The sequence below is a fragment of the Pezoporus wallicus genome, unplaced genomic scaffold (genome assembly GCF_028554395.1).
Source record: "Pezoporus wallicus isolate ANWC-B61680 ecotype Strahan unplaced genomic scaffold, APGP_CSIRO_Pwel_v1 contig_4264, whole genome shotgun sequence".
Classification (NCBI taxonomy): Eukaryota; Metazoa; Chordata; class Aves; order Psittaciformes; family Psittacidae; genus Pezoporus; species Pezoporus wallicus.
In genome coordinates, this window is record NW_026637102.1 from 47,880 (window position 1) to 62,955 (window position 15,076).

Consider the following 15,076-nt stretch of genomic DNA (forward strand, 5'->3'; position numbering starts at 1 on the left):
TCCATTTTTTACATAACCTTTGAAGCAACTGAAAAAAAATTCCTCTAACTGCAAGACAATCATGTAAAAACATTAGGATCTAAATCAGACTGTGCAATATATTCTCCCTGAATTATACACAACCTATGTCGGAGAAATAATGAGTTTTGCTGGCTTACATGGTAACAGCCAGGCAGCACACACTTCCAAACTGGCATGAAACATGCTGAATTTTAGGCCAGCTGACAAACCATATGGCTGTAAAGGAACCAGAAGTTTAAACTTTGGGTATTAGAGTAACAGATAAGAAAATACTGGGAAGGTGTTACAATTGAAAACAACAGACACTAGGAAGGTAGGTACCATTAATTCTGTCACAGGTATACTTTGTTTAAAAGCTTCACCACTTACCTCAAAGCCAAAAAGCTCCCATTCAGACACCCAGCTGAGGAGAATGTTCCATCAATTTCACTGAAATTGTTCACATGAAATAACTTACATTTGTTTTCTTTTTACAAATTAGCATTTGCAATAAAAACTGTATTTAATCCCTAAAAAATTACATTGTACAAAGGGCAGAACTCTGACTTCAATATGACTAAACAACACTACGTAGAACTTCCACTCCAGACTCAATGCTTAAGACAGCTTGAATCAAAGCAAATCTTGGGGTTTTTTTTCTTTGCATCTTCCTTTATTAAAGTAGAAGCAATAATCTTTGAGCTGTTTTCCCATTCCTTTACATGTACTGTTATTTTCCAATGTGCAGCTAGATACCCAATTTAACCTTGTATATTCATCTGAACTGTGACAGGGATGATACAGACTAAAGGAGCTAAACAACTTGACAAGCATGACAATGAAAGCACAGCAAAAGCTCCGTATGTAATTAAAAAAAAAAAAAATACAAAAATCAGTAATTAAAACCAGGTTTTCTATGTATGTAAAAAACCCCAGTAATGCCCAATTCATAAGTAAAATTAAAAGATAACTTCCTTCTTCAAATTCACTTACTTAGCTATCTCTACTGGAAGCCTTCCAGATGGGAAAGTCAGCAATCTTTGAATAAACGTTTCATTCACAGTCCAAATCTGCTTCAAAAGGTCAGGACACCTAAAATCATCTGATGGCACCATGTTCTAAATTTTAAAGAAAGCATAAAGAATCAGGCACACAAAACTGATTTCCAGAAAAATAAATCTTGTGGTTAAGCTCTTTATCTCTTCATTGACCAACCATTTCCCTATACAGACTATTACTGTGAAATAAGCCCACGGATAAATTTACTGTATTCTAGCAGCTCTGCACTCACTACAAAAACAGAGCATACACTAAAACCATCTAGATTAGTATGTTAATTCACATTATAGCTTATTTAATGGTAAACTCCCTAAGCATACACTATTTCTATTTAATGAACTTTTCTATTTAATGAACCCTAAACAAGCTTTAGGAGAGTAGCAAGCATCTCCTCTCCCTAGTCACTGTGAGCCATTTAGCTCACTTCTAAGCTGTGAGCACGCAAAAAGGAGCCATTCCATTTTTTGGACAGCTGCTCTCCCACCTCATTTCCATCAGACTCCTCTGAGAATGAATCATTTTTCTCTGAACATTCACTGCATCATCAGATGAGCTGCATTTTGATGTGCAGCTCATACCAAATGAATTCCAGCAAGATTTCTAATAGTAAAGAGGAGCAGAACCTAGATAATCCTTTTAAGTAGGAGCAATAGTTCAAAAAGAGATGGCAAATAGTCCCAAAAATAAGATTAAACTAGTAAAAGGAAACATATTTCTCCTGATGGTGGAGTCTAACATAGGTGACTCTGTATAATGATGACATTTTAGCTGTTGCCAAAAATGAGTACTTCTGATCCCATCCTACAGGATCAGGATGAGAAATCCTCTTGCTGTTTCCCTTGTGTCCAACCAAAGTATCATTTAAACCCCCAGTGAAACAACTCAGTGAACGGAGCTGCTCAAAAACTAACTTGATAAAACAGATTTTGGCTGAGACCCCTTAACTGGCAAGAGCACACAAGTCCCAGGAGTACAGTGCTTGCATAACTTGGAAATAATTCCATACAAATTACCAAAGAGTACTAAAAGAGATATTTTTGCAGCAAAGTTGATCTATTGCTAATACTTTCTGAAACAAGTCACAGTAACTGCGTTGATAATCTCCAGTTCACCTCAATCAGCCAGTCAGAATCTACTTCAATAATTACAAAAATTGCACAGAAGAAAGGAGTTTTAATAGAGAAGTTTTGAGCCTATATTATCAGTAATTTTTCCAGCCTACATCTACTAACCAAGCTTCTCTCAAGTACAATAGTTACAACTCAATCAGAACTTAAAAAGAAAAATAAACACACACCGCAAAAAAAAAAAACAAACACCCACAAAAACAAAACAAAAAAAAACAACACAAAAAACCCAAACCAAAACACACAAACTAGAAAATCTGTCGATTCTGTACAACCCGAACAGACTGTGGAAGCAATGAGTTGTTGCAAGTCTGACCCGTACTCAGTTTTTCTTGTCGGCAAACATGTTGCCCACTAAAACTGGCTTTCCTTCATGCCCAAATTCAGTTTTCACCTCTCATACTCAACTCTTGATGCTTCATTAATCCCTATGGTCTAATATCTGCTGCACTATACTGGAAACAGCCCTATATATCTTGATCTTGTTTCTTCCTCCTAACTCATCCTCTAACAGTATTTTGTGTCCACCACACTTTCACATTGCCATTTTTACTGTAAAGTCCTTCCAGATTTTTTCCATACTACAATTTAAAAGATCAAGTCTTGTCCATTTAAAACTTAAATTTAAACACTCGCATTAAACTATCACATAAGAAACTATGTCACCACCTACATTTATTTTGCAAAAATTCTATTTCTTCCCTCATCATTGTGGTATGCTAACAGCTGCAGAGGAGAAGACAACAAAGCTGCAGTCAGGAGTTACTGAGAAGGACTAGGCAGAGGCAAATCAACTATTCAACCACCGTTTCTTTAATGAAAGGAAAAGAAGTGAATGCATCCGTAAGAAAAAAGCTTATGCCAAAAAGCCTCAAGAGCTTACTAACAGTTAACAGTAAGTGTATGCATGTCCTCCAATTGCTAAATTGACTTAAGTGTCTTGCACTTCCACACTGTTCTAATGAGCTTTATAGCATTGTCATGTATCTTCAATATGAAAATCTTAAAATGCATCAGAAAAACCCTAAAATTTACCTCTGACAGACTTTGAAACTGAAGTATATTTAACTTGTTACCTGTGGATAAAAGTAGTGTGCAAAACTTTGGTCCCCACCAGAGAAAATTCTCTTTACACAATAATACTCCTCACTGTCTGCAATAAGAATAAACACAGGCAGCTGTGAAAACGCAATTTGAGAAATGACACTGCAATCAACAGTCAATTAGAAAAAGGTTCCTCTGTTACATAACCTCACTGAAGCAGATACTTGCAATACAATAGTTAAGACTATCTTTAACTGAGATAAATGCTAACAGCTCTAATCTTTATCTCCAGTGCTAACAAAGGACCTAATCCAACAACACAAGCAAGCATGTATTACCGACAGCAGAAATGGACTTTAGTGAATAGAGCACAGTGAAAATGAACTGTTTTAGGAGAAAGTGATTATAGTTCATTCGTAGTTTAAATCTCAAAACTTTTAAGACATTATAAAGAAAGGGGAATCCAAGAAGTAAATACACCAGATGTTGCTTACCTGCAGTTATCGGGCATTGAGTACTATAAGGAAGCCAGTTTCCTTTTACTGTGAAGGGACTTTTCCTATTACTGGTTGTTCCTGTACCTAATTGCCCGTTACCTCCAAGTCCAAAAGAATAAATTCTTCCAGATGAAGGAACAAATGCAGTGGTGTGCTGCCTAGGGCAAACAAAATTCAGTAATAGAAACCTAAGCATTATAACATGCTTTGTGCAGGCCAACCTAAGAATTGTTTTAAACAGTATGTTAGAAGTCCTGTAGTATCAAACACTCTACTCACCTATTGGTAATACTCTGCATTTATACTCCAACAAGCAATATTCCATTTTCAAGAATTTCAAGGACTGGAGATACCAGGTTCTGACTTGAGCCCCTGCATAGCTACAGTCTGGCCTCTAGAACATCTCTCTAGACATCGAGAAATTTGAATGTCTCTACCAGGCTTGCTACCTCTCCTTTCCCCTCCCACTCATCTCAAGTCTAGATGCCCTCTCTCCCATTACAAGGGAATGGGTCCACTCAATGTCAACCAAACTGCTAGGTTTACATTTACATATTCTTTAAACCAAATAACAAAGTATGCCCATCTTGTAAAAAAGTTATGCTGCCTTCCTCATTTTGTCATATGTGCTGGGAATACTTTGAGTTTCTTTGGTGCTATTTATAATACATGCAATAAAATCCCATTAGGAACTGAAGTGCCATACAGTGTTACAGATACCTCACAAAACAAATTATGTTTCCACATTTTACATTTATCGTCAGTGATGCTCATGTAGCCCCTTCAAACACACTTACTCTTAAGTAGAAAATGATAAAGTGACAGCAATAAACACCTTCACATTGATTAGTCACACTTTCAGTTTAGAAAATCAGAGCCTCTCAACACAGTAAGGTCTCCAAATATCTTTTGTTGCAGACCATCTTGTATTCCCTAACAAAACAAAACAAAAAACAAAACCCAACCCCCAAAAAACCACAAAAACAAACGAACAAAAAAAGAAACCACAAAACCCCCACACAAAACACAGAATAGGCCTTACCTGCCACAAGTTATCTGTGTGACAACACTTCCCATAAGTTCAAAAACTTTCCTTGGGTTTATCTCATGGCTGGTAGAATTATGGCCCAACTGACCATAGCCTCCAGCTCCAAATGTAAAAACTCCACCTTCCTAAACAAATAAATTATTTTCATTAAAAAGACAGTATCTTTCAGAACAAGAAACTTAACAGAAGAAAGGGTCTAATAAGTCTCCCTCTTTGATGATTTTAGAATTGTGGAGAGAGGAGTGAAAAAATACATGCACAAGAGGGCTCCGAGACACAGAAGGGTCACAGTTTTAATAACTGCAGTTATTAAAACACGGCACAGCTATTGAATATTACCTTATTCATGTTAAATGGTGTTCTTATAACTTCCACATTATTATACAATAGTCCTGCCATTAACTTGTGTCATTAATAGATACTAATCCTTGTTTTTCATCTTTTAAGGTTTTCCTAATGAACTACAACAGTATATAAACTCATACTATTAAAAAAGTACACTTCGGCTTTTAAATTCTGAATATAAATTTCAATGCAATTACTAAATAAGAAGCTGCCCTCAGGCAGACAATGCAGGGTATGACTCAAATAATCAGTTTCATTACCTGAAAGCACAACAAACCAGAAACTTTAAATATTGCTGTAAGACAATCTTTTAAGGTGTTTTTGATCAATTTAATCAAGAAATTAAACAAAAACTTTAACGAATGTTAAATCAGAAATACTATCAGAGATTATACAACTTAAAACAACTTTGAAACTTCCAATTTTCAAATAGTTTTGAAATTGTAAAGCTGTTTCAGCTAATCCTACTCTGCATCAGACTGGACCTCTGCTGGAAATCATCATTAAAATGGCAGCAGCCACTGCGAAAAACCAACAGCCTCATTCACTGAATCAGGATAACAAGTAGTGAGGGTTTTTCAAAAATTCAGAAAGACTTGAATGTTCACACATATGCAGTACTGTCTACAAAATAGATAAATCGAGACCCCTCGTTCTGCAAGGCCTATCATGCAAGGGAAAAGGGAGCTATACAAATGTACAGTAAACTCAGTATCTTAAGTTCATCAGCTATAAAGCAAACTTAAAGTTAATTTCCATACATTAAAAAGGGAAAAACATTCAGAATGCAAGTTATAGATACTGTTTTCTTTACATTCTCCATTTTCCTAACCTCATACAATAAATCAGTATCAATTTCAGGATTACAAAGTCATCACATCTTTTTCAGTCAAAGCGAGAGAATACTTTAAGACAAAAAGCAATTGTTTATCAACTGTCTTTTCCTTTCACTGTAGAAGTTTAAGTGTGTATAAACAACAGAAGTATGACCACGCTTAGGTAAATCATAGTCTTCAAAAACAAATTTTAACTTGCTGCAGTGTAAAAATTCAAACCAAGACATTAGAAAACACATTTCCAATTTTCTTCAGAAATAATATTAAACCCAGTTACTTTCAAAATGCTAATGCCTTCTACAGCAATATTCTGAATTCAACAGCTTCAGACACAAAATGGGTATTTAGTTGCCTGCCCAAATCTTGATCAGCCAGAATTGTTTTCTACTGCTATCAGTAATAAAATAATCTGCTTATATACTGATAAATATTACTGAGTGATGAACAGCAGGAAACTTCAAAATGTTAATACACGCTGATTTATACCTAAACATTGAAGTCTAATCCAACTATCAAAACACAGAAAGAAAAGTACAGGAGTCAATCACTTAAAGGAGAACACAGATATACTGTTTCACCCACCACATAACGAAGGTACTTATCATCACTTGATGAAGTACACTATTCACCACTAAAATGAGTGTAAGAAAGAGCACTAGCAGTATACATTCTGTGTTGCTTCAAAAAGTTTCCAAATAGGCTTGAGAGTTTAAAAATAAGACTCCAAATAATGCATTTAGCCAACAGTTATGTATAAAGCAATCTGACACACCTCTATGTGAACATGCCACACAGACACAGAATCACGCTTTTTTCCCAAATGAACTTTGAAATAAATGATCAACTTTTCATAGAACCTCACACTAAGACTTACTAGTGGATTAGGTACACCTTCAATTTCTTCAACTGGTTTGCCAATAGTATGTACCACTGCACAACAGCAGACAGAAGAGAGGAGTAAGAATATGTGAAAGAAACAACTCTACAGACACTGTGATCAGCGGAGGAGAGCGAGGAGGTGCTCCAGGCACCAGAGCAGAGATTCCCCTGAAAACCGTGGTGGAGACCATGGTGCGGCAGGCTGATCCCTGCAGCCCCTGGAGAGACCACAGTGGAGCAAATATCCACCTGCAGCCTGTGGAAGGCCCCAAACTACGGCAGGTGAATGCATCCAAAGGAGACCGACCCTGTGGAGAGCTCACACTGGAGCAGGCTCCTGACAAGACCTGTGGCCCCATGGAGAGAGAAGCCCATGCTGGAGCAGGTTTGCTGGCAAGACTCATGACCCCACAGGGAACCCATGCTGGGGCAGTCTGTTCCTGACAGACTGCACCCTGTGGAAGGGACACGCACTGGAGCAGTTTGTGAAGAAATGCAGTCTGTAGGAAGGACACATGAAGGTCCTTCATGGCCCATGGAAAGTCCATGGAGGACTCTCTCCTGTGCGTGTGACCCCATGTTGGAGCAAGGGAAGAGAGCAAGGTAGAAGAAGCAGCAGAGACAAAGTGTAATGAACTGACTGCAACGTCCATTTGCCATCACCTTGCACCACTTGGGCAGAAGGTAGAGAGTCTGGGAGTGAACTGGAGCCCAGGAAGAAGAGAGGGGTGAGGAAAGTTGTTTTTGTTTTTTTTTTAAGATTTGGCTTTATTCCTTATTACTGTACTGACTTTTGATTGGCAATTAATTAATTTCCCCAACTCAATTCCAGTTTGACAGTGACAGTAATCGATGAGTGACTTCTTTGTCTGTATCCTAATCTGTGAGCATGTAACATATTTTCTCTCCCCGTTCATCTGAGAAGGGGGAATGATGGAGTAGCTTTGATGGGCACCTGGCATCCAGCAAAGCTCAACCCAGCACAACAGCAACCAACCACACACACCAGTCCCCCCTAATTTAATTTAAATTCAAAATTAACTTGGTCTGATCAGTGATGCAGGACGCATTAGAGTCTGAAAACAGATAATCTCTTTAGTTAAGATACAGTAATATAAATTTCAGTGTCTGCAAAATCTTCATAATGCAACATACGCTGTCATATCAGAAATGCTGTACTTTGTATACTCAATTTCACTAAATCTGACAAAAAAGTAAAACTACTTAAAGATTGATTGCATTTGGTAAAGTTTTTTCAAATGTTTAACCATTCTTCCGCTGTTTCTTCAACTTCACCCCACAAAATCTGAAGAAATTTTATGCAGAATTTTATTATTTCCTATTCAGGTAGCATCTTCTCCTCAAAACATTAAAATATCGAAGCATAAATACATTTTTAAATATTGTACCTTTGTAAGGGCAGCAGTATGATCTTCTCCACAACATATATGAACAACCTTCTGAGTTCTCAGTGACTTTAGCAGCGTAGGGACATACCTGTCTGAGAAGTTTAACACAGCAGTAGATCACTTACTTGGAAAATAAAAATCAGAAAAGAAATAGTGTTGCTCATTTATTTGAATTCTGTTCCAGTCAAACAAGCACTTTAAACCTACTAGTATCATGCAATGATTGTGACTAATTTATGTATCTTTGAGAAGTGTTATTACAGAACAACAGACACTACTGTGCCGAAATACTTCGTAGCAAACAATCTCATTTCCTTAGCACAGGATCATATGCCAATATATAAATCATGAAATACAGAACAGTATGTCAGAACTCATACTGGCCATGAGAAACAAAAAGAAGGCTTTTTGAGTTATGTGCTTTACGTTTTTAAAGTGTTCCTCTAAGTTGATATCAGCTGGTCATAGCTCAGTATTGCTAAATGTGTAATAGAATGGAACACAGAATAATTAGGAGGCACAACTAAGTTCCCTCCATCACCTGTACAAAGGACCTTTGTCATCCAGTTGCACAAAGGCAGCTTTTTCAAATGTTAATGCTAAGGTCTTAAAATTTTTCAGGTATGCCACGATGCCTGGAAAAAGCCCTGTCAAGCTAGAAAAAAAGGAATTTTACTGAGAAGTGATACTATATAAAAAACTGGGGTCATACATATTCCAAGGAATACGTAGAAGCAACTGAAGTTCACATGAAGATTTTATTTCTGAAAAGTATATGTAATTTTCTTATTAGTGTGACCATACTTACAGCACTAATTCAGATATGCAGTTTAACCACAGAACATTTTTCTTATTTCAAGTAGTGTGAATCCATGAGAAACATCTGAATTCACAAAAACAGCTATAGCTTATTCTATGTTACCGTGGTTTAAGCCCAGGCCATAAACCAGAACCACGCATTCTACTCCTCCTGACCTTTCTTCCCCCCGCTCCTGGACGGATGGGAAGGAGAATCGAAAGAACTTAACTCCCATGGGTTGAGATAAGAACAGTCCAGTAACTAAGGTGTAACACAAATCACTGCTGCTACCACCAATAATAATTACGATAAAGGAAATAACAAGGGAAGAGAATACAGTACCACCTGCCAACCGATACCAATACCTAGCCCAACCCAGCAGAGAACTAACTCTTCCAGGTAACTCTCAGTTACATCCTGGGCATGACGTGCTGTGGTATGAAATACCTCTTTGGTTAGTTTGGGTCAGGTGTCCTGTCTCTGCTTCCTCCTGGCTTCTCCTCCTCCCTGGCAGAGCATGAGACTCAGGAAGTCCTTGGTTAGACTACACATTTGAGCAGTAACTAAAGACATCGGTGTTACCAGCGCTGTTCCCAGGCCGAAAGTCAAAACACAGCACTGCACCAGCTACTAAGCAGGAGAAAAAATGGCTGCTACTGCTGAACCCAGGACATACACTAAACTGTGTGTTACAGGAATCTGATAGCACATACTCCCCTCTTAGACCCCTGAGCACAGGTAGTGTGCACATAACGTAAAAAAAACCCTAACAAATGTTTTTTTGTTTACCTAAACACCTGATAAAAATGGTTAATGAATATCAGTACCCTGGTAGAGGAAATCTTGGAAATTATTATCTGAAAATTGAGAATGACTACAAAAATGGCCTGAGAAATGCAGATATTCATATGGCAGTAAAACACTGAAGATGCCTTAAATGTGTCTACTAATTTTTTTCATAGATTACTGGTTTTGTCAAGCAAATTCATCTACCTAAAATTCAGTTCAAACTAACTACTGCAGAGTATCTTATTTCAGTCTCATTCAGAAAGCTTAAGTTGCAGAAAAATCTGGAACAGGGAAAGAAAACAAGTCAAGCAGGCTAGAATTTCAACATAACATCGTCAGAATTTTCATTACAAAACAGCAGAGGAAAAAAATTATGCCTTCCTTATGCAATCTTATATGACAGCAGCACTCCCTGACTATATTCAACTGAGGTTTGTTCTGTCTGGTCCTGTTGTAGAAATACTGCTGTCCTTAGATTCACATACCAAGATCTTTAGCACCAAATTTTATTAAAGTTTACTTACCATTATCATCATTAAGACCCAGCTGCCCAAATTTGTTGCGTCCCCATCCAAAAATGGCTCCAGAAAGAGTTAGTACAAAACTATGAGCTCCTCCTGCTGCAATCTGCGCAAAAGGAATTCCCAGCAGAGATTTAATCACTTGTGGCGAGTTTTGTTTTTTATACTCGTAACCTAAGCCCAGCTGGCCATATTTATTTTGTCCCCAGGAAAACACTTCACTTCCTGTTTAAAGGAAAAAAAAAAAAAAGCACCAATACAATCAATACAGCATAATTATATAAAGTTTATTTAAGAAATGCTGAAAGTTAGGCAGTTAATCTTTAAATGTCATTTAGTTTGAAAATGCATAAAAATTACTACTTCTGAAGCAAAGCATTCTTGTGTAATTTGCAGACATTCAACCCAAATATTTAATCAAAGTATTTAAATCACATTCATAGCCCTCCAAACTCTTCTTAACATCCCTGTTTCAAACAATGTTAGATAAATTGATTTTGGTTATTACAAAAGATGCTGTTTCCATTAGGAGTTCCACTACTGCATGTATTTATAGTCACAGATCTTTTTTGAAGCTGCATAACGGACATGCAAAAATCTCCAATTTCCAATCACAAGCCTCATTTAAGCTTTTATACAGTAATATACTTCATTTTCACATATCAATGGAATTACATATATTTTAAAAATGTAAATATTGTATTAATGATACTAATTGATGAAGCAGAAACTTTTGCATTTCATGCCTTACAAAGAAAATAAAAAAATTGAAGAATCAAGAATTAGAAAGCTATCTGCCTCCAAAATAAAACATTCTATGGAACAACCAACATTTTGCCAATATATTTACTACCCTAAAGATCAACGCTAATTACAAAGATACTTTGGTTTTGCTGATGTGATGTGTTATCTTCAAACAGTAATGTTTCAACAACAAAAACAAAATCAAACCAAAAACAATGAGACCAAAAAAAAGCCCTAAACCCACCACTTTTATATAAAACAATTTCCCTAACAGCAAAGAAATCCTATGCTAATCATTTACAATCACAGGAACTAATCAACCTGATCAATATCCGATATAGAGATACAAAAATACTACAAAGTCTCCTCTCAAAATACGCAATTCAAGTAAGTTTATCCCATTTTCCTCCCTGTGCAAGTACATTTTCAAGACCATAACCTCACTACATTGCAAGTAATTTGGTGGGTTCTCTGCAGATCAGAAGAAAACCCAAAGCAAACAAAGACAAAACTACCTTAACAAAGCATGTAAGGAACAGAAACATAGGGCTGCAAACCCATGAACTGGCAATAGGATAGTGATGTTGTATATGAAGCTTGTGAGTAAAATTCACTGAGTGAATTTTAAATTGCGAACTCCTATTAAATTCTTGCACCTCTGACCAATAGAACACTTAACAGCATAATGCTGATACTCCCCACATCTGCTGCTGAACTTAACCCAGGCAAAGGGCTATTTGTAAATCTGTCTGACTGTCCTGAAAACAAGCAATCTCACTACATTATAATGGTAAAGGCATATGCAATGGCAAAGAAAACACTTAATATGAGCCCATAAAAAGTCATGTACAGAATTAAAGCATGGGTAGTCAGTATAAACTGTTACACAAAACAGTAAACAAAACCAAAATAAAAACAAAACCAAACCCAAAACAAAACAAGCAACCAAAAAAACCCCCAAAACATTCAGCATACAATTAACACCTCTCTCCCCACAACTTTACTTTATATTTTAACTACGTATTTTTAAGCAACACTGCCAAACTTAAATCTTTCTGTGTTTTGTGGTTTGAGTTTTTTAAGTTTCTCTTAACCCCGTCCAGCAGCCAGTTCTTCCAAATGAAAGTTTTGGCAACAATTTTCCTTTGTCACAATGAAATAAACGAGCAGCGCATTTAAATTCATATTCATTCTGGAGAGCTATATTAACAAGATATGCAGTACTCTTACACAAGTTAAGCCAACTAAGTATGCTCTTATGGCCCCAGCAAAATTTTGGAGACAGATGTTTAAACCTTTCAAAAGGTGGGTTATAATGTAACATTACATTTTAACTGTAGAAGCACCAACAAACCAGGGGCTTTGCAATAGGAAAGTCAGACAAGTCATTGCAGTCATTGCCTGCAAGCCTCTGACCTGAAGTTACAGATCAAAATAGACTAATAGACAAAATGGCATGCTAGCGGGATGACAAAGAAACAGGACCAAAAATAAGGAGGGAAACAAAAATTAATTAAAAGGCAGTTACATGAAAGAAAGATGATAAAGAGAAAAAAAAGGTAAGAAAAGAAAGTAGAACACAACATTTGTTTGTACCTTTATTTTTTAAATTCCATCATTAAATTACACTTCCCCTACCAACCTGAAATCCATTCTGTGTTAAGTGGTAGCACGTTTTTAAAAAAACATTTCCTTTATAAAACTAACAAGTGTTGAAACCTTTAGAATTACCTGGTAAGAAATTACACAAAACTTCAGAAGAATCTGGCTTACCTTTTGAGAGCGCTAGCGAATGATAATAACCACAAGCTACTTGAACAATCTGGATCTCTGATAAGCTTTTAATATTTCTATTGGGGTAAGAAAACAAGAGAAAGAATTAAGCTGCTAATTCACAGTACAGAAATATAAAGTCACACAAAAGGGCAAAATACAGAAAGTGAATCCTTTACAGTGAAGTATATATAAAACTAATTTAAATATCCTAACTTTAATTAGAAGCTATTTAGTAAAGTCTTAAGTCAAAATTGCTTCTTTTCTAATGCTTTCCAAGGGCAGGCTCTGTTTTATCTTCAAGGTAACTTCACCAGTAAAAGACCGTAAGGAAGTATTAGGGAGGCTCACGTGATAGGAAGGAGATGCTACACAGCCAAATGGAGGAAATAAATACCAGATGCAAGTAGAAAATTATTCCTACTTTCTAGTTTCCAAAAGAAAAAGGTTTTGACATTTTCTGTATAACAATATTAGAGTTACAGTCTTTATCTCACACACTCAATTTTTCATCTTTACCAACATCAAGATCATAAAAATCAAAGAATACCAGGTTGGAAGGGACCTGAAGGGGTCTGGTCCAACCTTTCTTGGCAAAGCATGACTTAGGCTAGATGTTCCAGCACGCTGTCCAGCCAAGTTTTAGAAAAGAAAGCGTCCAGTGTTGGGGAATCCACCACATCCCTAGGGAGATTATTCCAATGCTGACTGCATCTCATGTTCAGTCACAATCTCCCCAAAAGAAACTTCTAGCCATTACCTCTCACCTTTTCCATGACTCCTGTAAAAAGGGAGTCATGTCTTCTTTCAGGTTTAAACACTGAAATATGGTGTAAGGTCTCTCCTGAGCCTTATTTTCTCAAGGCTGAACAAATCCAGTTCTCTCAGCCTTTTCACAAAGGACAAGCTTTCCAGTCCTTTGATCATCTTTGTGGCCCTTCCTAGGAGGAGCCTGTCCAGGCAGGGACCAAAACTGAACACACAACTTGAATCCAAAGTTCAGTTTACAGAACTGTTAAGTATTGCACGATAACATAAAAAAGTTGCAAACAAATATGAATGTGCATTAAATCTAGCATGCTTTCAACTTCTGATGAGAAAACCAGGAGTTTCTAAAAGGCCTCTGGGTTTTTTAGTTTGAAATAAAAAAAACTTCCCAGTAGTTATTTGTATCTTTCATATTTATATATATGTCATAGATAAACATGATAAAGTTATGCATTACTAACATTTCAAGGAATTGTTACTTTCTTGCATATTTTTCCTATGTAAAAAACAAAATTAGAAAAGAAAACCTCCAGCTTGCAAACATACAAACTTCTTTCTATAGACAGTTCCACTGATTTCAGTGAACCTATTCATCACAGCAAAAATGTGGACTTCAGCTAGCTGGAACACTTACAGCATTCTGAAAACAAGCAAGTGAATCTGGCTAGCAATCATTTTTATAACTAGAAGGCATATTATTTGATCACAGCTAAAATTTGTGGTGAGAACTGCAAAGATCAGACAGCAAACATACCTTCTTCAAATGCACTCCCACAACTGGTTTAACAGTCTTTTTCTCTAACTTCTCTTAAAGAGCAGTTATCAGTTCCTACTTATATTATTAAAATACCCATCCTACTTTTCCAACATAACTCTCATTCTTAGTAGATAGGTATTAAAAAAAAAAGGAAAAAAGCAAACCAACCAACCACCCTGTAACACACTCCTCATGTGAGCTGACTTTTGAGAAATTAAACTGTCTACAGCATATAAGTGCCATAACTAAAATACACTTTATAATGTATTTTTAATTATAATAGCAGAATAGATTAACCAATATGACTTAACCATTTAAAAAAAAAAAAAGAAAAATTATTATATACTAATATTTTTTAACCTGGGCACTCTGATGCATTCCTCTGTTCCTGGCAAGCCAAGCTGTCCATCAGTAGCCAGACCCCAAGCATATACCTGACCCTTGTCATTCAGTGCAAGAGTGTGGGCTTCTCCACATGACACAGCTACAATATTTTGGGCATCCAGGGCACCAACATGCTCTAAAATAAATAAATAAATAAAAAATTAGTTGCCTAAAACCAAACTACTAAGAAAAAAAAAAAGGTACTAAGAAGCTACTGCTGTTCAAGACAGGTATACTCAGTACTAAAATATCAATTGAAATGACACAGAAGCAAGCCCAAAAGTCTGCCAAAACATT

General features: G+C 36.5%; 1 protein-coding gene across 6 annotated transcripts in view; it reads right to left on the reverse strand.

Annotated features, from left to right (window-relative positions):
- The window catches only part of HERC4 (HECT and RLD domain containing E3 ubiquitin protein ligase 4), a 37,623-nt gene that overhangs the window by 17,011 nt on the left and 5,536 nt on the right, over positions 1-15,076 (reverse strand). For all 6 annotated transcript variants that reach the window (XM_057403230.1, XM_057403229.1, XM_057403233.1 and 3 more), the window contains exons 4-12: positions 14,756-14,915; positions 12,871-12,947; positions 10,357-10,578; positions 8,245-8,336; positions 4,770-4,900; positions 3,725-3,885; positions 3,263-3,339; positions 994-1,118; positions 391-450 (exon numbers count right to left, since the gene is read on the reverse strand). In XM_057403230.1, the coding sequence (XP_057259213.1) occupies positions 391-450; positions 994-1,118; positions 3,263-3,339; positions 3,725-3,885; positions 4,770-4,900; positions 8,245-8,336; positions 10,357-10,578; positions 12,871-12,947; positions 14,756-14,915 (1,105 nt within the window). The remainder of the gene's footprint in view (positions 1-390; positions 451-993; positions 1,119-3,262; positions 3,340-3,724; positions 3,886-4,769; positions 4,901-8,244; positions 8,337-10,356; positions 10,579-12,870; positions 12,948-14,755; positions 14,916-15,076) is intronic.